General features: G+C 37.3%; 1 protein-coding gene across 1 annotated transcript; it reads right to left on the reverse strand.

Moving 5' to 3' along the window:
• Positions 1–704: 704 nt before the first annotated feature.
• On the reverse strand, positions 705–11,628 carry LOC129515933 (ankyrin repeat domain-containing protein 26-like; the record flags this gene model as incomplete). Its single annotated transcript, XM_055335518.1, is given in 3 exon segments — positions 705–916; positions 2,113–2,415; positions 11,499–11,628. Coding segments are annotated over 3 exon segments (645 nt in total), but the record flags the coding sequence as incomplete, so codon positions are not given.
• Between the last annotated feature and the right edge of the window lie 1,178 nt (positions 11,629–12,806).

Genomic DNA, 12,806 nt, shown 5'->3' on the forward strand with positions numbered 1-12,806 from the left:
GGGGTTGGGGTGACTGGGTGATGGGCACTGAGGGGGGCACTTGGCTGGATGAGCACTGGGTGTTATGCTAAATGTTGGCAAATTGAACTCCAATAAAAAAAAAATAAAAAAAAAAACTTTTAAGTAGGGTTGGAAACATGCAGGTATGTGAATCTGCTTTTTCCACTATAAATTTTATGAAGTTTAAATATAGATATGTATTCCCAATGAAAATTTAGTGTTCTAATTGAAATATACCATAATTGTAAAATACATGCTGGATTTCTAAGACTTCGAATGAAAAAAAATCTGAAATATCTCAGTAATAATTTTATATTGATCACAAGTTGAAAGGATATTTTTTGACGTATTGTGTTAAATAAAATATATCATCAACTTTTAAAAAATACGCTGTCTAAATTATAAAGTTTTAAACAATTAGTTTGTAAAGACAACAAGATAAAGTAACTGAAAATATTAACGGGAAAAAGTAAAGTCATATAAAACCAGAAAAAAAAAAAGAAAAAAGAAAAAGGAGGAGAGAGGCAAACTATCCTGGATGAACATAAAATGGTAAGTTTATTTACAAACGTTATTTTCCAAAACTATACTATCCAGTTGGCTTTCACTTCCTACTCATCTCATGAACCCATCTCCATAAAAATTATGCTTTAGAGGCAAATTAATAAGCTAAATCTATTTTCATTGATTCGGTTTCAACTTACTTGCTCAGTTCTGTCAATGACATTCGCATTTTTGATTCTTGTAGGTAGAGTTGCCTGTACTTTTCCAATTCAATTTCAAGTTCCTGAGAATTTCTTATTTTGGATTGAAGTTCAGATTCCAGCTCTTCAATTCTGAGTGCCATTTGACTTCTTTTTGAAGCATCATGACTTTCTCTAAACTGTTCTAACTTTTCTTCATATGCTGCTTGTATCTAAAGCAAATTAAAAGCACAGTTTTAAAACAGCTAAAACTTGAGTAATTATAGTATATTTCTTTCCTTTAGTTGGGAGTCAATGATTCAGAGAGCAATTTTAAATGTGAAAAAAAAGCTGAAGTGTAAAATATTTATCATTAATGTCATCTGAATTAAATCTGAATGATAAAGTTTAATCATTCTTATATTAGTACTCATGCAATCTGATACTTCAAAGAACAAGAGAATCAATTAAAAATTTTAAAAAGTGCATAATACAACTTGAGAATAACCCGTTTCTTGATTTCTGCTCAGAGCATGTTCTCAGTCAGGGGTCCTGAGGCCAAACCCTTTGTCGCACCCAGTATGGAGTCTACCCCGGATTCTCTGTCTCTCTCTCTCTCCCCCTGTGCCGATCCCCCTGCTCATGCTAAATAAATAAATGAATGAATGAATGAATGAATGAATGAATGAATGAATGAATGAATAAATGAATAAATAAATAAATGAAATCCTCCAAAAGGAAGAATAACCCAGGAATGGAACATGGAGCCCAATGCAGGGCTTGATTTCACAAACCTGAGACCAAGACCTGAGCTGAGATCAAGAGTCTGCTGCTTAACCAACTGAGCCACCCAGACACTCCATGGTAAAATTTTTATTTATTTATTTATTTATTTGGTAAAAGTTTTAAATCACAATTTTTTTTCTTTTCCTCTTAATAGTCTTGTTTCAGGGGATCCCTGGGTGGCTTGTTTCAGGGGATCCCTGGGTGGCTCAGCAGTTTAGCACCTGCCTGCGGCCCAGGGCGCCAGCGCTGCCTTCAGCCCAGGATGTGATCCTGGAGTCCCGGGATCAGGTCCCACATCAGGCTCCCTGCATGGAGCCTGCTTCTCCCTCTGCCTGTGTCTCTGCTTCTCTCTCCCTCTCTCTGTGTATCTCCTGAATACATACATAAAATCTTAAAAAAATAGTCCTGTTTCATACAAACTGGTCATAAAAATAAAATGATTCTCTCCTGAGAATCATTCTGAAAGATCAGTTAAGTGAGAATAATGATGAAAACTGAAATCTTTACAGGGAGGAACGAATGCCTCCAGAAATCTACCAAACAGATTGCTGTAAGGAAGCAGAGGAAACATACACAACGCATATAACCAAAGTGTAATTTGTAGTGAAATAAATGAAAGTATATCACAGATCAGTAAATTTACCCGTAAAAATCGATTGACTTCTTTTATTTTTTCTTCTACAATCAGTCTTACTCTATGGTCAACCTCCTGTTTAATCTCCCATTTAGACTTTTCTACTTGACTGTGTTCCAGCACATTGACTTCTACATGACTTCTGAGGTTTACTACTTTTTGTTCCAACTTCTTTTTCATCTGTTTTAGTTTTTCACATTTCCTCTCTGTTGCTTTCATAGATAATAGCTCCTGTTGAAGAACTTGATTTTTTGCATCCAGGTGTACACATCTTGAAGATTCAGTTTCCAGTCTTGCTCTAAGATCACCAATCTGCATGAATAGAACAATACAGTTTGGAAATGGAGTGAAATTAGTTTAACTAATAAAACTATAACCAACATTTTAAAAAACATTTTATTTTTAAGTCTCTGCACTGAACCGTAGGCTCAAATTCGTAACACCAAGATCAAGAAGAGTAATATGCTCTACTGACTGAGTCAGCCAGGTGCTCCCATTTTAAAATGAATTCATTTGCAATTAAGTATAATCTATATTGTAGTAGAGTCTTAGAATGTGGAACCCCGAAGCACTTAGAAAATTAAGAACAAAGTTAAAACCACTAGGAGTTACTTAAAAAGATCTCTGCTATCATTGTCTTTGCCACACAACATTTGTACTTCATTTTATGCTTTTATTTTTCTATGACTGCTTCAGATCTTTCCTCCATAAAATAACTGTAAGTCACCTCTTAGCGTAAAGTCTCTTATATAGGCAAATTGAATTCAAATAAAATATTAAGAAAGAAAAGTCTCTTGCCCCTTTCCCCATCCTAACACACCATAATTTTTAAAAATTATTTATTCATGAGACACATAGAGAGAGGCAGAGATATAGGCAGAGGGACAAACTCCACAGGGAGCCCGATGAAGTACTCAATCCCAAGACCCTAGGATCATGCCCCGAACCAAAGACAGATACTCAAACCACTGAGCCACTCGGGTGTCCCAATGAATACTCCCATTAATTTTTAAGAAGTTTTAGTAATATCATATTGTCTTATGTAGGTCTGAACCAATAAATGCTTCCTAACAGAAGACTTTGAAAATAAGACTCTAATTATTGAATCTATAAATACTGATTTTAATGCCACAAGCCTTTTTCTGAATTACAAATGATTTACATTAATTTGAATTGCATTCCCAGGAGAAATGATTCTCAGAATTAAGAAACCACACCTCTCAGTATAAAAACTTAGTGAGATGAACCATAAACTTTTGGACAAAAACCCCCCACCTAATTGAATAGTACTATCTTATAATCCTCTGTTACTTCCCACAAAACAAGGGAACATACTAAGCACCAAAAACAACCGCCGAAAAACCTGACAGAGTTTCAGTGATGCTGAGTTGGGAAGAATTTCTTTCTTCTGGATATGATTGATGAGACAGGGTGAGTGGATGTGGTGGTTTTATAAATTCTTTGACACTTCTCCCATGATAATCCCTCCCCTTAAAATGTGCTGACCTTAGTAACTGGTTTCCAGTGAATAGAATTCGTCAGAACTGCTGTGCGATTTTTAAGGCTAGGTTAAAGAATGTGATACAGCTTCCATTGACATTCTTCTAGGGAAACCAACCCTTAGAATCTAGCTGCTGTGGGGAAGCTCAGGCCACCTGGTGTGTCTTCATGTAGACATTTCAGCTGAGACTGACCCAGCTAACGTCCTTGCCAAAAGCCAGCCTCAACAGCCAAACATTTGCATGAACATGATTTTAGATGATTCTAGTCCCCAGCTTCCAGTCATCTCAGCTGACATCAAATGAAGAAGAAATGAGTTGGCCTTACTCAGCTTTGCCTAAACTAAACACTTGTGAACCAAATAAATGCTGTTTTGAGCAACTAGGTTTTGAGGTGGTTTATTATGCCGCAATACATAACTGGCACAGATACTGGTATTAAACTTGGGGTGCTGCCATTAAGAAATTTAAACCTGAACCTCCTTTGAACCGAGAGGTAGGTAGAAACTGAAAGGATGTAGGGAAGAGAAAGAATGAAAACCAAAAGGGCTTCCAACAGACTGTTAATGGAAACCTGATGGCCCTTGAAGAGGCTGACAGCAAAGGTTCCAGGCAAGTGAGGAAAATGACACTAGAGGAAAAGGAACTCGCGCCACAAACCACTTGAAAGTAAAACGGACACAAAAGATAAACTAAACAAGGTCTATGCAGTATGAAAGACCCGGACTAACTGGGTTCAAATATTTTTTCCACATTTATAGCCTTTCCATATGCTGAATTGTCAAATAATGCTAAAATAAAGACATGCATTCTGGGTCAAGAGCAAATCCGGGAAAACATGGCCTATGGATGAAGCCAAGATTATAAAACCTTTTGTTAAGACCTCAGAAGGATTTCAGGTATGCCTCAAATTTCTTTCTTTAAGGATCTTAAGAGTATGAGCTTCACAGGAGAGCCCAGTTGAAAAGTTTATCTCAAAAAGACCCGGGAGAGTGGCTTTTCTACTGACATAAAATCAATCCATTGATTTTCAAAGAAAAACTCAAGAAGTTAAGAAAATTATAGCATCAAAAACACTGTTTGCGAGCTTGGACTAAAAGAGACCTAGACAGCACAGACTGAACATAGGCCTTTGGGTCTTCGAAGTCCCCACAGGGAGGCAGCAGGCTGAAAACACAGCTGCAAACACAGGTCATTTCTTTAAGGACAGAACCAAGAGCTCAGAGAGGATAGACAGCAAAGAGCCATGGAGAAAAATTTCCATGGTTCAGACTAAGCCTGACTGAAAAACGGACAGCATGCATCAGGCTGCATTTCAAACCTGCTATGGACTAATGTGATTTCCATCTTCTTTCTGAATGGAAGACTCTTTAGCAAGTTACCAGAATGTTGTGTTTTCAATAGTAGATAACTGTTCTCTTTAATTCTCAAGTCTTCATTCCTATTGAGAGAACCTGCACTCAAGGGACTAAAATTTAGACAACATAACCCTGGCACCTTACCCCCCTGCACCTGATTAAGATGGCAAGATCTTGGACTCCCTCCTGAACCCGATGCCATGATAACTGAGATTTGTGGGAGGTACTGGGAGGAGGTGAGTGTATTTTTCATGTGAAAGGAATACAGAACACTGTGGCCGGTGGGTAAATTGCACTAAAAATTGCGTCCTTCATGTGTTCATAGGTGTTCCAGTATTCCATTAAAACAAAACAAAAAGACTCTGGGCTAACCTTAGTGACTTGCTACTAACGAACACAATATGGTGAATGTGATGTTGTGTGTATTCCAAGGCTAGGCTACGAAAGGCAACACAGCTTCTGCCCTGTTCTGTATCTTAGCCTGCTTACTTAGAATTTAGCCCCTCCTCTTGTGAGGAGGCTCAGGCCACAAAGAGAGTCCAGGTGTGCCAGTATAAGCATTTTGGCTGCCTACCCTATCTATAAATCTAGGCAACAGCCAGCATCAACATCACCAGACATGAACTTTTTCTCTTGGTTTTTCCTCATTTAGGAGGACATTATCTGTGCATTTTTTCATATATTCCCTTTATTATGTTGAGGTATGTTCCCTCTTAAACCTTCTTTGTGGAGGGTTTTTATCATGCCTGGATATTGTACTTCATCAAATGCTTTTCCTACATCTATGGAAATGATGATGATTCTTCTCCTTTCTTTTATTAATAGGGTGCATCACACTGATTGATTGGCAGATACTGAATCACCCGTGTAACCCAGGAATAAATCCCATTTGATCATGGCGGTGATTTTCTTAATGTATTGTTAGATTCAGTTTGCTACTATTTTGTTAAGGATTTTTGCACTAGAAAATTGGCCTGTAATTCTCTTTGTGGTGTCTTTATCTGGTCTTGGTATCAGGGTAATGCTGGCCTCATCAAATGAAATTGGAAGTTTTCCTTCCTCTTCTGTTTTTTGGGACAGTTTGAGAAGAATGCATACTAACTCTTTCTTTAAATGCTTGGTAGAATTTGCCTCTGAAGCCATCTGGTCCTGGACTTATGTTTGTTCCAAGTTTTTGGATGAGTGATTCAATTTCTTGGCTGGTTAGCATCCTGTTCTACTTTCTTCCTGCTTCAGTTTTGGTAATTTATATATTTCTAGGAACTTATCCATTTCTTCTAGGTTGTCCAATTTGTTGACATATATTTTTCATAATATTCTCTTATAATTGTTTGGATTTCTGCAGTTGGTTACCTCTGTCATTTGTGATTTTATTTGGGTCCTTTCCCTTTTCTTTTTGAGAACTATGGCTAGAGCCTTATCAATTTTATTAAATTTTTCAAAGAACCAGCTACTGTTGATCTGTTCTACTTTTATTTGTGTTTAGTTTCTGTATCATTTATTTCCACTCTAATATTTTTTAAAGATTTATTTATTGGGGCGGAGGGGGGCAGGGGCAAAGGAAAAGGGAGAGAGAATCCTCCAGTAGACTGAGGTTGGAGGCTGAAGCAGGCCTCAATCCCAGGACCCTGAAAACGTGACCTTAGCCAAAATCAAGAGTTGGCCAGTTAACCAACTCAGCCACCCAGGACCACTATTTTTCCTCTAATTTTTATTATCTTCTTCCTTCTGCTGGCTTTAGGTTCATTTGTTGTTCTTTTTCTAGCTTCTTTTGTAAGGTTAGGTTGTTTCGAGATTTTTTTTTTGCTTCTTGAGGTAGGCCTGTATTGCTATATATACTTTCCTCTTAGAATCACTTTGGCTGCATCTCAAAGGTTTTGGACAATTTTCATTTTCATTTGTTTCCATGTATTTTGAAATTTCTTCATTTATTTCCTGGTTGGCCCACACATTGATAGTAGGATGTTATTTCACCTCCATGTATTTGTGGTCTTTTCAGACGGTTTTTTTTGTAGTCCACTTCTAGTTTCATAGTATTGTGGTCAGGAAAGGTGCATGGTAGGACTTCAATCTTTTTATACTTCTTAAGGCCTGTTTTGTGGCTAATATATGATCTAGTGTAGAGAATATTCCAGATCTGTATTCTAATTTCATTTATTGAACTCTTCATCTCAGATTCTTTTTTAACTCTTTTATCTCTGTTGTAAGGGTCTCACTGATGTCTTCCACCATTCTTTACTCAAGTCCACTGAACATCCTTATGGTCACTGCTTTAAATCCTCCACCAGGCATGTTACTTCTATCTCTCTCACTTAGATCTCTGGCCCTGTGGCATTATCCTGTTCTTTCATTTGAGATAAATTCCTCTGTCTTCTCATTTTGTCTAGGTCTCTGCCAGTTTCTCTGGGTTAGAAAAGCCAGTTATGTCACTTGTTCCTGAAAGTAATGGACCACTGAAAATGGTCCCGTAGTGCCCAGGGCCTGGTGCTTCAGGGAGGGTCTCCAGGGTATGCGGCATGCACTCTGCTACTTGGTTCTGGCTCCTGTATCCCTCAGGCCAGTCATCTGAGAGATAGGCTCTCAGTATCTGCTGCGGGCAGTGTTTGGTACTTGGCCTGAATCTAGCAGGTTTTAACTAGCTTGCAAAATGAGACCTGTCACACTCCACTGGAACTGAGACCCTGCAAAACTCTGGTCGGGACACATGGTGTCGGGCAGGGGTTTGTACTGGTCTTCTGGGGGAAGGGCTTGCTGTGCTGGAACTGAGGCAAGCGTGATCGAAAAGGGCAGTTCCCCTGGAGTACAAACGGGTGGTGGTTGGTGTAAGCAAGTTAGGCAGCTGGTGTCAGGTGGCACTGATTCCCACAGGTGGCTCTGTGTTTGTGCTCAGGGCCAGGGGAGGGAAATGGCACCAGCCAGCTGGTTCCATGCTGTGTGCCTCTCTCCAAGCATAGTGCCCTACAGATTCTACCCCAGCCAAGCCCAATAACCTTTAAAATTCCAGGCTTTAAGCCCCCTGTAGTTGCAAGAACTGAGGAAATTCAGCCACTCTCCTTTTCCAAGCCAGTGGCTATGTGCATTCCCAGGTGTTCTTCTCTCCTGCCCTTCCCTGGGACCACTACTCCCTCCCATCTGCTGCAGATAGGATCTCTTTCTCTTCTAAACTATGTCTCTGTACTACCGACTTTCTCCGAAGTGGCCTCTTCTCTCTCTTTAGTTGTGGCCTTTGTTCTGTCAGTATTCAGGTAGATTTCTGGGGTATGTAGGACGAGTTGATAGGTATCTAGTTGTATTAGTGGGACGAGGTGAGTCTAGGCTCCTCCTACCCTGCCACCATCTTCCTTTCTCTAAGACGTTTTTCTAAAGAATCCCTTCAATTACAAATTATTAAAACTAGGCAAGAACTCCTCTTTTAAATTTCCCCTCAAGTTAGGGGAGAAAAAAGACTGGCAAGCAGAGAGACATATGATTTGAAGTATAATAGCTGAACAACTAGTAAAAGTTTAATAAGCAAAACGGAACCTTTTATCTGATTTCAATTAACTGCAATTCTAAAAGAAAGGCAGCACTGAGTGCTTTTAAATTAATAATCTTCATTCTCCCTTCATCAGTGATGAAATAAGGAGAACATTATGGAATAATTTCTAATCTTTTCGTTAGCGAAACAAATGTATTGTCCTTTGGCACACTTAAATATAATTTCTCCTTTATCTTACTGCAAGCTTATTTTTCAGGGGAGGTAAGAAAGACTATCTCATCTTTATGTATCGTACTAGAATGCTTCCCCATATCATACAGGTTCACTTTGAAAATTTTTTTGTGATTCAAATTGTTCGCCTACTATTGGTCTCTGATAATTTGATTATTTTAAAAAATATTTAATTTATTTATTCATGAGAGACACAGAGAGAGACAGAAGCAGAGACACAGGCAGCAAGAGAAGCAGGCTCCATGAAAGGAGCCTGACATGGGACTCAATCCTGGGTCTCCAGGATCACGCCCTGGGCTGAAGGCAGCGCCAAACCACTGAGGCACCCGGGCTTCCCTGATAATTCAATTAAATGCAACAGGATATTTTACAGGTGTATTCTTGACATAATGTAATGAAATGTTTATTCCATTAATTATGTATTGACCTATCAAACTACAGCTATGCATATCTTTCTATTTCAGTAAAAGAAGATGGATACAGGCAACTGTGTTTTCCCAGAATGTAGGATCTGTGCCAAGAACGGGATCGGCGCCAGTGTTGTATGCACAAGAACCAGGTCAAAAGAGTATCTAATTGTGAACTTTAAGATGATGGATTAGCAAGACTTCCAAACAGGAAGGCTGATAGCCCAGAGTTAATCTTTTATATCCTAGATGGTGAAATCTATGGATGGGTCTATGCATTATAACAAGTTAATAAAACACAACGAAGTAAATAGTAGACAGTGGATCCTACAACCAAGATTTGATGGAAATGGATGCGGGAGGCACTGAGTGAGAAACTACCGGTATTACTGGAGGAGGGAAACGGGACTCTATCTTTCTGAGCCTGGCTTCTCATTGTGTCAGGTAGTCAGCAAGGCATAAGCTGGCAAAAGGCTCCTTCAAAAAGTAGAAGTCTTTACAGGAGTAACGTTAGGTCCTACTACATTGACTTTTTATTATTACATAAATGAGTGGTAATTTGCAAGAGGACTAGGAAAGCATTCTCATAAAATTTGATTTGGTAGTGGCGTAAGGATAGACATATATAGGTCGATGTATTAGAATTCAGAATATAAAAATAAACTCTCAAATTATGGTGGATTGATTTTCAACAAGGGTGTCGAGACACTTAAATGGAGTAAGAATAGTCTTTTTAACAAATGGTACTGAGACAAATGGATATCCACACACAAAGTGAAAAAATTAGACCTCTACCTCATAACATATGTACAAACTTAACATGAAATATTAAGAACTAAAATTATAAAACTCAGCAAAAACAGGTGTGTATGTTTGTGATTGCTTTTGGCAACAGTTTCTTAAATATGGCATCAAAAGACAGAAACAGATTAAGTATTTCATCAAAATTTAAAAAATAAAAACTTCTATGCTTCAAATGTAACCATCAAGAAAAAGTGAAAAGGCAAGGTGATGAATAAAATATTTGAAAATCATATCCCTGATAAGGGGTCTGTAGTTAGGATATAGATAGAACTCTTACAATAATGAAAAGACAATCCAATATAAAAATGGGCAAAAGAAATGATTAGTTCTTTAAGCAAGATATAGAAATGAATAATGACCACATATAAAGGTGAGATGTTCAACATCACCAGTTCCAAGAAATATGCAAATTAAAACCACAAGACAGATGGAACTCAACAAGTGTATTATGCTAAGTGAAATAAGTCAGAGAAAGACAAATACCATATGATTTCACTCCTATGTGGGATTAAAAAACAAAACAAAACAACAGATGAACATAGGGGAAGGGGGGGAAAAAGGAGAGAAAGAGAAGCAAACCGTAAGAGACTCTCAACCATAGAGAATAAACTAAGTGTTGCTGTTGAGGTGGGCGGGGGGGGGGGCTAGAAGAGTGATTGGTATTAAGGAAGGCACTTGTACTGATGAGCACTGGGTATTTAAGCGAGGAATCACTAAATTCTACTCCTGACACCAATATTACATGATATGGCAACTAACGAGAATTCAAATAAAAATTTGAAGCAAATGAAAATACCCCTACAACATGTCATTTTATACCCAATAGGATAGCTATAACAAAAACAACAGATAATGACAAACATTGACAAGAATCAGGGAAAATGAGAATCCTCAAACACTGGTGACGTAAATGTAAAATGGTGCAGCCAGTTTGGAAAATAGTCTGGCAGTTCCTCAAAAGGTTTAAACCAAAAATGTTAAAGGTCCTTTAACATATGAACTAACAATTCCATTTATAAGTATATACCCAAGAGAAACGAAATGTTCACGCAAAAGCTTGTACACGTGTATTCACAACAGCATTATTAACAATAGCCAAAAAGTGTAACAGCCCAAATGTCCACCATATGATAAATACATAAATAAAATGTGGGCTGTCCGTACGGTGGGATAGTATTCAGAAATAAAAAAATAATAAAGCTCTCTGACACATGGCACAAAATAAATCTAAAAACATGCTAATCCAAAGAAGGCAGTCACAAAGGATAAAATATTTGGTGATTCCATTGAGATGACATGTCCAAAATCAGCAGCAAATCGATAGAGACAGAGAGTAGAATAGTGACTACCTATGGCTAAGAAGAATAGGGAGGGGGAAACTAGCATGAGGTGACAGTTAAAGGGCATAGGGTTTATTTTTACGGTGACAAAATGTTCTAATATGGATTGTGGTAGTCTTTGAATATGCATCTTATGTTCATTATATCTCAATAAAGTTATTACCAAAAATATGTATCAAGTATGTAAGATTAATAGAAAAATCGGTATTTTACTGCTCAAAGCACAGAGGAATTTATTTCCCAATGATTTTAGAGTCCCAAAACTAATTAAAAATTACCTTCTGTTTTAGCATATTAATCTGAATATCCATTTCCGTTTGACTGGTTTTTATATCTCCACAGAAAGGAGGCTCTCCATTTTCATATTTACTTAACATCCTTCTTATCATGTTTAAGAGGTTCTTAAGTCTGCAGAAGGTATAAAATGAGTGAATCAGGTCCTTTAAGAAGAAATATTTAATACTTATTTAAATAGATAATATGTTCTATCATATAAACAAATCCATAATTATGATATCTCATTTGTTCCAATCTCACATTGTTTGAGAGAATACCAACTAAATTATATTGCTAAGTAAAAAAAATATGAAAAAGATTTTTATGACACATACAGCAGTTAAAGAGTTAACAGGGTAACTATATTAAGAGTTCTTGTAAGTTATTATTAATATCTATTTTCAGTATGTGAATATAAAAATTAATCTATTATTAGGTAGTAGAGACTAGTAATCCACGGTGAGGAAGAAAAGCATCCCCATCTATTAATGTTTTAAAAAGACGCAAAAATACATTTTGGTACCCACCTACCACAGTCTACAAGAAGAAAAGAAAATACAGACAAAAAACATCAAAGGACAGCATTCAAAACAGAAAGAGAAACAGGAAAGAAAAATATTTAAAGTTTGAGTTCAGAGGAAGAAGGAAGAGGCAGAGCTTTAGAAGAAAGGAAATCAGCAGGGAGATAATGTATGATGATGGCCTATGAGACTGTTTTAAACAAAAATCTAATACCTTGGCTAGCACACTCTTAGGAAAGTGAAAGATGCAAAACAATGCAGAGAAACAAAGTTAAATGACAGAAAAGTTTTGACGAATCAGAGCAAAACTTAAATACTCAGCAAATAAAGCAGAAAGGAAGCCAGGTGGGAGCTTCAGAGACATCGGAAAGACTTTTTTAAAAATCTGAGTAGTGAAATTGTTCATTTTATTCTTCATTAAGTCAGACATATATTTTTGTATGAATGATAGATTTTATAACTAGAAAATGCAGGAAGAAAATGAAAGCCACTTGAGTCAGAGATGGCAGAGCAAGAGGAGAACATAGTTTTGTCTGATCCCAGAAAGTCAGCCAGAGAGCTTTCAAATCATTCTGAACACCTGTGAAATCAACCAGAAATCTAAGGAAAGAATTGCAGCATTTCTACAAATAGAAAAGTGACCACTTTCTGCAAGTCTTTTTTAACTTTCACCTTCAGAGCTACATTCTATTCTTTCACTGTATTTAATTTTATTTCTATATTACATGTAACTCCTGCTTGTTTTTCCTTTGGGATATATTTCTCTAACAAACAGACCAAGATATACTT

The sequence above is a fragment of the Nyctereutes procyonoides genome, unplaced genomic scaffold (assembly GCF_905146905.1).
Source record: "Nyctereutes procyonoides isolate TBG_1078 unplaced genomic scaffold, NYPRO_anot_genome, whole genome shotgun sequence".
Lineage (NCBI taxonomy): Eukaryota > Metazoa > Chordata > Mammalia > Carnivora > Canidae > Nyctereutes > Nyctereutes procyonoides.